The 9,734-nt window shown below is 43.1% G+C and overlaps 1 protein-coding gene across 1 annotated transcript; it reads right to left on the minus strand.

Annotated features, from left to right (window-relative positions):
- Nucleotides 1–680: 680 nt before the first annotated feature.
- LOC138604546 (heat shock protein beta-7-like) lies at nt 681–7,807 on the minus strand. Its single transcript, XM_069676475.1, has 3 exons — nt 7,561–7,807; nt 2,830–2,996; nt 681–860 (listed from the first exon to the last, which is right to left on the minus strand). The coding sequence occupies exons 1-3, from the start codon at nt 7,805–7,807 to the stop codon at nt 681–683; spliced, it is 594 nt and encodes a 197-aa protein (XP_069532576.1).
- Between the last annotated feature and the right edge of the window lie 1,927 nt (nt 7,808–9,734).

Genomic DNA, 9,734 nt, shown 5'->3' on the forward strand with positions numbered 1-9,734 from the left:
CTGGATCTGACTCTCAACCCCCGGCCTCATGCCATCCCCTCTCTCTCTTCCCACATTTACGACTCTACTCAGTGTCCTATTGAATAAAGGCAAAAAGGCCAAAAAATAAACTTGAAATATAAATAAAAGGAGAAATATATTGAGAAACTAGCGGGGTTAGTGTGTGAAAATTGCGACCGCTGCAACCGTCCCTGATCAGAATCAGCCTTCCTCCATTTGAGTAAATATTCCAAACAACACGGCGTGTGTAATTAACTGTAAATGATATAGGTCATTAGTAACAGTTGTGACTTAAATATATCATTTAAATTTTAATTGGTCTCATCCCAGTCTTCTCTGAGTACCTGAGAGACAGGCAATAAGTGTCGCAACCGTCCCCAGTCTCCCCCACCTCGTTTAAAAAATGTTGATAAGTGGAAAACTTTAACAGGACAGAGGTGCTTGACAAAAGGTCAAGGGGTCACCGTGGTTATTAGGAGTCATCGTCTGGGGATCACGAATTTTGATACTAAATGTCAAAGCAGTCTGGCAGGTATCTGTTGGTTGTAGATTTAATAGTTAGCAGATTTTCACACACTTTGAGATGCAAAAGTTTGACACCTGACAAGAACACATTACAGTCTTATATACATTCTAAACAACAGGAGGTGGAATACAGTGAAACACAGCGAGGTCAGAGGTCAAAAGTGAGCTTCACTGCGGTAGCTGGGGACACCAGGGGGCTCCGCTGTGGTCCGGCGGACACTCACCACTAGAGTACCATCAGGATTTATGTTCCCACTGACTGACAGGGGGTCCATATCCTCCGGCAAGAGGGACTTATGGGTGAACGTGTCACTGACGCTTCCGTCATCTAGGATCTGAAAGAGGGAGACACAAAGTTAGGAGCTGAGGACGGAGGGGGTGATTTAAGGAGGAAGGAAAAGCTACTGGAAAGGAGAGGTGGGGTGATAAGAAAGGTCATCCAACCCTGGAGGACAGGGAGAGAAAGTGAGAAGAGCAACAGGGCCGGGAGAGGTGCTAGGGCGAGAAAAGAGGGTGAGAACCAGTGAAAGGCGGAGATGTGAGAGGTCAGCGCTGCTTAGCTGGTGGAGAGAGAGAGAAGATGAGGGCGAGAGAGGAGATGAACACCGACTAGTTCCCTCTGAAGACGATTTGCTGTTAAAGGCCTTGAAGGCGAGCTGAATGGCTGCTGATTTTTAGCCAATTTGTGTGCTGACCAGAGTTAATATGATCTTCCTGCTCTGCTTCAGAGTCTCTCCATTCTGTGTCTTCCTCTCCTCTCTCACCTTTTAAACATGATTAATGTCAAAATGTGATGAGGAGAGAGAGAGGGAGAAGGAAGCAAGACCGGCAGCAGGCAGCTTGTCTTGAGTTTAACTGACAGCAGTGCCAATTCAGGCCAAATAAGGTGCCAGTACCTTCACACAGCAGCTGCATGACAGTACCATTACCTGGGTCTTGGATACATTTATATTTACATGCATATCATTGGTGATACATCTTTGAATCTATTTTTATTTGCATTTCAGTTTATGCTACTGATAAAAACACATTTTAATTTTTGCATAATGCTGCAACAAAAATGATTATACAGGATAACGAGAAGGAGTAAGACATGCAAGACGATGTAGTCTCATCAGGTTAGCTCAAAGTAGGCCTACAGTGTGTCTAATCATCAAAAGGTTTGAGCAAAAACGTGTTATTTAAAGCTTCAGAGGAGGCGTGGCGATGGTGCAACAGCTAGAACCAACAGCTTCTAAGTGTCATGGTTTTATAAATTTAAAGTTAGGTGATAGTAACCCTTAGACATTTGAAGACACCAACTCTGGCAGGCTGACTTTTAACTTTGCGTTCCCTGCGTCTGTTTGGAGCGTCGGCTGTGCACATCCTCAACGCTACTCGGACGTGAGATGCAGCGTGAACATGAACAGTAGGGGAAATGTAGAGGCAGAGAGGATGTGATGTCAACACACGTCAGAAAGATCTGATGACAAGCTGATAGTCCAAGTCTGCAATTACCCACACCTGTAGGATGTGTCGTTGCCTCTGCACAGAGACAAACATGCCTGTCAAAACAGCTGGAGACAGATAAGTTCTGTTTTAGAAGTCGGCGTGGAAACCTGCAAAACTACATGGAAACAAGTCCGTACACGTCCGTGCACGGAGGAACACGTTGGAGAGACGTGTGCAGACGGCGTGATCTCAGAATGAACATAACAGTAATCTCCTCGAGTGTCGCCATGTCTGTCACTTACATCCCGCACATTCGGTAGTTATATACAGCCTGAGCTCTCTGGTGTGCCCTCTAGAGGGATCCTCCAGTAACACAGGTGTTGTGGGGCAGTCATGGGGCATCTTTTCAATGTCCATGTTTATTGTGCATTTAGCTCTCAGATCTGAATGACCTCTGACCCCTAACCCTACCATTAGAGAAGCTGGAAACAAAGAATATTTTGAATATTTTTATGGACTTGATCAACCAAAGTCTTCATTTTTGTTGACAAACTAAGTTATTATGAATCAACTGTATCTCTGGTAGGAGGTTATGTTGCATTTGTGTTATCAGCAGCAGTGTCGTTATAACGGCTTAAAGCAGATTCGGTTTGTGAGTAACTTGCTGGTCTGAATAAATCTGAGGCTTTACTCTGATTATGTGGATTCGTTCGACATGAAAATGATCAAATTTAAAGATCGTTGACGCTGCAGATCAATTCAAAAGACACACACGAGTAAGTTTATCTAACCTCATGTGTTGTGTTCACACATGCTCCACACATAGTACCTGCTCACACCATCAGAAGCACACTAACACACACACACACACACCTTCTGGGCGTGAATGACGACGTGGTGGTTGAAGGCCATCACCACCACGTCGTGCGGCTCGAACTGGCTGACGTCAGCTGACATGTAGTAGCTGTCTCCCAGGCAACGCACAACGCCGCCGCTGCCTGTGCTGCTCTGCCGGGCCGTCACAGCGCCGCCTGCAGGAGCTGCTGGGAAACAACACAGGAGGGTAAGATGGTGGGATTAACAATTAAAGGAGAACATACAGAAGTATGTTTTTTTCTTACTTCTATATACAGTTCCTGAAAAAATATGTTTTTTTCTGCTTATGATGTGTAGAGAGAGATGCTGATTAAAGGAACATCTTGAGCGCTCTGTAAATTTTTTCAGGAGCTGTATATATACATGGAAAACAATTGTAGTAAAAATTATAGTATGGGAGTGTTAATAAGCCTAATGAAATGTATATAAAGCAATGCATTTGAATCACAGCATAACTCTACATGAGTTAGAGATTTCTGAATTTGTATTATTATTATTATTATTACTATTATTTAGCTCAATTGTAATTTATCTTTTTCATTTATTCATTTTACTTAAAGAGGGCATATTACTACACACTGCACTTTGTGACGTCACAAAGTGCAGCCTCAGAAGGCTTCGGAGAGCTGGCCAATCAGAAGAAAGATGCTGTAAAAAGATGATTGGCAGCTCTGTTGACAAATCGGGCTCCTGCAGCCGATCTGTTCCGGATTAGCAGAGTAGAGGAGGAACGGCGAGAGGAGACGTAACTAAAACAATCACTACAGTCATTGAAGTTTCCATATCTGTGATCGTTAACCTCAGACCAACACAGAGAAGCTGTTCTGCTGTTAAACACGCCGAAGTGCAGGATCCTTGTTGTTTTTTCAGTAAGTTAAATGTGTGACTCTGGCTCCAAATGACGTCACCATCGCAAGATGGCAGTGCCTATCACAGGGGCTATTTTGGCATCACCTTCGTACAATGAGAGCAGCTGGAGACGCGTCGTCCATCTATATATACAGTCATTGGTCTAGACTGTACTCTTTGCTATATCGTTTAGAGAGAGAACCAACATGAAAGTTTCATAACCACAGAATTTAAAATGTCACACACACATTTACGACAGCAGGTTTATTCTGAGCTAAGTGGTTACTGGTTGCAGCCAGAGACATTTATTTGCTAAACGATAAGGGGGTGTTGACTCGAGTTCATAATAAAAAATACCATAAAAAACATTTGAAAAAGAACATTGTAAAATAAAATCCCGTGTGATTCAATAAAAGGTATCATCTCCCAAATCTTTGGTCCATTTATACATATTTTCAGAGATTTATGCAGCACATAATGTGGTTTTACTCATTTACCATAATTACTGGACGCTTAGGGCCTTTATATTCTTGCTTTATAACTCTGTTATTGTGGGTGTTTCTGCGCTTTATGTTCAGAGTAGAACACAAACATATTTAAGAGCAATAAGAGACTCCAGCTTCTGTTTTGGCTGTAAATTCAGTTTACTGCCTGTCTGGAAATGAAAAGAAGAGACTCACTCTGGGCGTCGAACGTGATCTTCTTTATTTCATTCGACATGTGGGTGCTGAAATATTCCACGTGAGTCAGTGAAATCTAATTAAACCCCAATTATTGATCACACTTTAATCGTCCTGCAGAGTCACATCGGTCATAAACCTGTTTTATTGTGGTTGTTGCTGCTCAGTGCTGCAGCAGAACTGTATTAACTCTTCATAATAAGTCTTTAGAAGCTCTTGTGTTTTATATTAGCACTTCACTTTCTCCACCTTTGGTTCTGTTCTTTATGCGGCCCCCGTAGATGACGTCTGGAGACAAACCGGCTCTTTTTCTCACAGAGCACAGAAGCTGCTGCGACTCCGGCTCATTACTTTCTCTGAGCCGCAGGTCTTTTTCTTCTCTGTGGCGTTTTTTCTTTCAATCAACCCACCACTGTAATGTGAGAAACTAATGCTTCTGTCCTGCTGCTGCAGGAAATGAGTGAAAAAGGCTCCACGCTCCAGAAAAGCTGTTGCATGATGAGAGGATGAGTCAGTTTTACACGTGTAACATTTCTGCCGTATAATAAACAAAAAAATCACTTATTAATCTAGATTTAAAGAGCCAATTCGCCAATCTTCAACCTCAGTCCTAGCATGCTATTATGGGGAGCTAATGCCATTATGGCCCTGGAAAACCTCCACCAGACTACGTAAAACGCGCCACCTGGCGGAGGCCAGGGAGCTCGCTAAACTACACTTCCTCAGTCTAGGACGCCCGCCTCCGATGTCATGTCTCGTTCAAAATCGTCAGGTTTAAATTGTAGACTGCAGACCTGAAGATTTTTTAGACGATCCACCGGTATATTCTCAACGTATTTCAGATTCTGTACCGCTCTGAGCCGTTGCCTGCAGCGAAAACGGTAGTATTTCACTCCAGCGTCTATCGCTGGGCCGTTCCTTTCAGAGGGAGGGGCGCAATGCGTGCTGGGGGTTGTAGGAATGTAGAATGGGCGAAACCACGAGCTGTTTGTACAACCTTCTCCACAGCCATGGCGCCAATATCAAATATTATTGCTTCTATTGATTACAGAGAACTTCAGCTTTGACTGACAGAGGCTTTTTCCAGGGGAGAGTTGACGTTTTGAACAACAGCACATTTATTGTTCTATCAGAGTTTAGAGCAGTAATTAGGCACTGAAGGCCTGTCAAACTTGGGATATACTCACGTGTCAAAGTGTGAATAACGGGGCTCTTACCCTGCATTTTAAAGGTTTTAACCAAAACTAAAACAGAACACATGTGTATGGAGAGTGTGTTAGTCTGCTTCAATATAAGCTGTATATGTTAAAAAATCAATGTTTGGGGCGCGGGTTTAGCTCAGTGGGTAGAGCGAAGCACTGATCGCAGGTTTGACTCCTGGTCTGCCGATCAGTTGGTGCACGTCTACCCCCACTCTCTCTCCTCCCAACACTTCCTGTCTCTCTTCAGCTGTCCAATAAATAAAGACAAAATCCCCAAAAAATCAGCCATGTGGTATTTTCTGTGTGGAAAGACATTCTGGATCAGAGCTTATGCTATCTTTAGCTGTTCTCTGTTGTCAGCTTAATTGAATTTTTGGGAAAGTTTGCAATCCAGCAACCCCAGACAAGTTTTACCGAGGTACATTTGCCCAGCATGTCTTCATCATGAACAGACTGGTCAGGAGGGACGGTTCTGTCCTGGACTGTCCTCTGGACTCCAGAGAGGAGCTGACATCTATCATGGACAACCCCTCTCACCCTTGAGCTGGGGGCCTTCAGCAGCTCCTCCAGCAGCAGACTGAGACACACACCCTGCAAGAAGAAGGAGCGCTACCGCAGGTCATTCCTCCCATCTGCAGTCAGACTCTTTAACAGCAGCATCAATGTCTGATCACAATACTTCTCTGTTACTCATCCACCAGCTTCTTTGCAGTGTTTTTCTCACTGTTTCACTTGGTCACTTTGTCTCTTGTTGTCATGTATTCTTATTGTTTAGTTTTCTGTTTAGTGTTTTCCATGTTCTGATCACTATTCAGTCTTGTTTAGTTATGTATTTCATTTGTGTCTCATTGGTTAGATCATTTCCTGTTTTACTTTGTCACCTTGTCTGTCGTGTTGATCCACTTCCTGCCTTTGTGTGTTTCCCGCCTGTTTGATTATGTGCCCCTTGATTGTCTCACCTGTGTCTGATTAGCCTTGCCTCGTAGTTTATGTAGTCTTTGTGCTCCCCTGTCTCAGTGCTGGTTCATTGTCTTTGTCTTTATGAAACCAACGTATGTGTACCCTCATGGTACCTGCTCCTAGTTTGCTCGTGGCTCCTCGTGTTACTGTTGTTTTTTCCCTTGGATTATCAGTTACTGTGATTTGTTTGAAGTTTTTGCTCTGCCTTTTGGGTTTCCTTTTTTGTCTTTTGTTGGAGTTTAGATTTTGTTTTTGCATTTTGCCTCAGTTAATTAAACTCTTTTCTAAGTCTGCATCTGGGTCCTCCACCTTTTTGTTAACACTGATTCGTGACAGTTTCTATTCGACAGCATTTCACTACAATTATATCCACAATCATTTGTGTGTTTTTCAACTGCATTTCATTTTCTGTGCACAGCCTGACCATCTAGTGTTAAGTTATAGGTGTACATAGCATATATATTATCATTATTATTGTATTTTATTAATGTCATTTCTTCTTGCATTTTTTAATCTATCATTTACATCTTGTTATACCCTTGCCTTTTACCTTCAGTTGATGTAACAAAGGAATTTCCCCCAATGGAGGATCAATAAAGTCTATCTTTATCCTTACAGCCCTTTCTCTTGTTGCACCAAAAGTAAAAAATATACTGTGAATATATAAACAAGTATGCAAACTGATAATGTCAGGACTGCTAACTTGCATTACAAAAACACATAATCTGCATGAATCATCAAGGGGACATGCAGCGTTAGCCTCAGTAGCTCAATGCTGTGTATGTGCACATCAAATTAATGCTGGAGACCATTTTGCAGAGTTCTTGTAAAAACAAGTCACCTGTAAACACTAAAGAGTTCAGTTGGTGGTTGTTTATCAACAGTTCAAGGAGCTAACATTAGCATACAAGTAATAAAATGTCTCTATATGGATACAACAGTTGTCCTTTCATTATATCTAATCCCTTCTGAAATATAATAGACTGTTTCAGATGTTAAGATTTGTTTGTGGTAAATGTACAGTGAAAACTCCTTACCAGTGTGTCCATACGAGGATCTGCTGTGCCTGCTGAAGGGGGCCAAACAGCTGGGACCCCCGGGGCCCTCTTCAGCAAACAGACTCGAATGTTCAGCAGAGTCTAGAAACGGCTCAAAGAGAGGATCCAGGGTGTCGGACGATCCCCCCAGGGAGCCCTCCGACCGGTAGGAGCTGGAGGTGCTGTAACGGGACGAGGAGTGGTAGGACGAGGAGGATCTGCGGCTGGAAGACGTCAGTGATGACATAGCGGAGGATATGCGGTTGTCTTTCACTCTCCAACAAGACCGTCTCTCAAATTAGCTCCTTGGAACAAATGCAGAGAAAACAAAAGTCACAGAAGCAGGTTACCAAAAGCTTTTAACCTCTCAATAACCATCCAGGGGTCTTTGTCGTGGGTTTTTATAAAGCCCTGGTGCATTGTGGGTCAGTAGAGCACAGCGTGGGCTTCATGTCGCTCTTCCTTTAACCATAAATGGCCGTTTGTCGAGCTCCCGGTGCCAAGAATGTAACGGACAAACTGATAAGGAGCAGAGACCCCTTCTTATTCAGACAGCAGAGATAAGGCTGAAGGGGGCCTCTCGGAGACGCTTCGAGCATGTGGTCAGAAATAGCAAAGCGCTTGAGTGGTCAGGTCGTCCGTTAGACTGACCGGGCACGCAATGTGAACTCTGTATCAATAATGCAGGAGAAAAACGGCCATTTATGAGCTGCTAACCTGCTAATGGAATAAAAGATAAAGTTCAAATCTGAAAGAGTGCTTCCTGAGGGAGAGAGATCAAGGCCCAAAATCTGACTAATGTGCAAATTGCTTCTTGCTCTGTTAAGTTCTGTTTCTTTATTTGAGCAGGGACAATGCACAGAGACCATGAACCCTGATATAAAACAAGGAGAGATGTGTTGCATCAAAATTGCTTTTTTCCGCCCTTAGTCCCCGGGTAGGTGAGTAAGATAATAAAATAGACATTATAAGAAGATAAAGAGATTAAAGATTAAAAAATACATTCTCCCACCCCCCAAACACACACGAGATAACACACAAAACTAGACGTCAAAAGACACAAGCCAAAGTATATACCATCCTGTGGGACCTATACACGCTGGTGGATAAAGAACCTGAAAGCCAGTAAAAGTTCAGATACCAGAAAATGACTTTAGTCGAAGTGAAACCCAACCCTAAGTACAGATTAGGGTTGGGTTTAAAAAATTTATTTTTTCAATTCGAATTGATTCTCTTTTTTCATGACTCTTCCTAGCCACGCCCTGAGGAAGACCCGATGAGGGTCTAAACCGGTTGGCGTTAACTCCTGTAATATTTTTTTTTTAAACTAAATCCTTGTCTCGGTGTGAGTGTGCCTGAAGAAAGCCCAGTGGCTTCCCTCCCTCGAATCGATTCTCATTTGAATGACTCAATATCGATTCATAAATCCCGAAATCGATCTTTAAAAATATATAAAAATGTGTCTGATCACTCACGTTTCTGAGAGCCCCTGAATGCAGCACAACTCAGCGCATCCCCTCGAAACACGGCAGTGAGGGAGACATGCCCGGACTTGTTTACTGCAAACTACTACGGAGACGTCAGTGATCGCCGACAGACTTTTTTTTATCGTTTGTTAGTTTTGCACTGATTATGTTACTCCCTGTTAGCATCGGCTTTGGCCGCGAGTTGTATTTTCGGCATGTTGTTATCATGTATAAAAAGATGGCCGACATGACGGCTCCCTAAAAGTGAAGCCAAACCCTCTCTATCGCCCCCTGCTGACTGGCTGCAGTATAGGCCATAAAGCCCGCCTCCTCCATGTCAACAGATGGGACATGAGTCAAACATGGTTTCTGTCATCATAGCTAGTTATTATCATGCTGATTTATGTCCAAGTTCATTTTTCTGACAAGTGTATTTTTAATACGTTATTTGATGCTGTCAAAATGATGATTGACAGCTCTGTTGACAAATTCGGCTCCTGCAGCCAATCAGTTCCGGGTGAGCAGAGTGGAGGACGATCCGCGAGTGGAAACGTAACTAAAACAATCACTACAGTCATTGAAGTTTCCATACCTGTGAACGTTAACCTCAGACCAACACAAGAAGCTGTTCTGCTGTTAAACACGCCGGCGTGCGGGATCCTTGCTGTTTTTTCAGTAAGTTAAGTGTGTGTTTGGGTTAGTGGAAGT

This window comes from Semicossyphus pulcher, unplaced genomic scaffold (genome assembly GCF_022749685.1).
Source record: "Semicossyphus pulcher isolate SPU_LCO1_2020_fin unplaced genomic scaffold, fSemPul1.0.p SCAF_26, whole genome shotgun sequence".
In the NCBI taxonomy this organism is placed as follows: domain Eukaryota; kingdom Metazoa; phylum Chordata; class Actinopteri; order Labriformes; family Labridae; genus Semicossyphus; species Semicossyphus pulcher.

What these genes read in the sequence shown, in the direction of transcription:
- LOC138604546 (XM_069676475.1), bottom strand. Translation starts at nt 7,807, where the DNA reads ATGTCATCACTGACGTCTTCCAGCCGCAGATCCTCCTCGTCCTACCAC. An exon ending in ATCCTCGTATGGACACACTG is followed by an intron (nt 2,997 to 7,560) that starts GTAAGGAGTTTT and finishes GTTTCCCAGCAG; the next exon opens with CTCCTGCAGGCGGCGCTGTG. An exon ending in TCGTCATTCACGCCCAGAAG is followed by an intron (nt 861 to 2,829) that starts GTGTGTGTGTGT and finishes TCCCTCTTTCAG; the next exon opens with ATCCTAGATGACGGAAGCGT.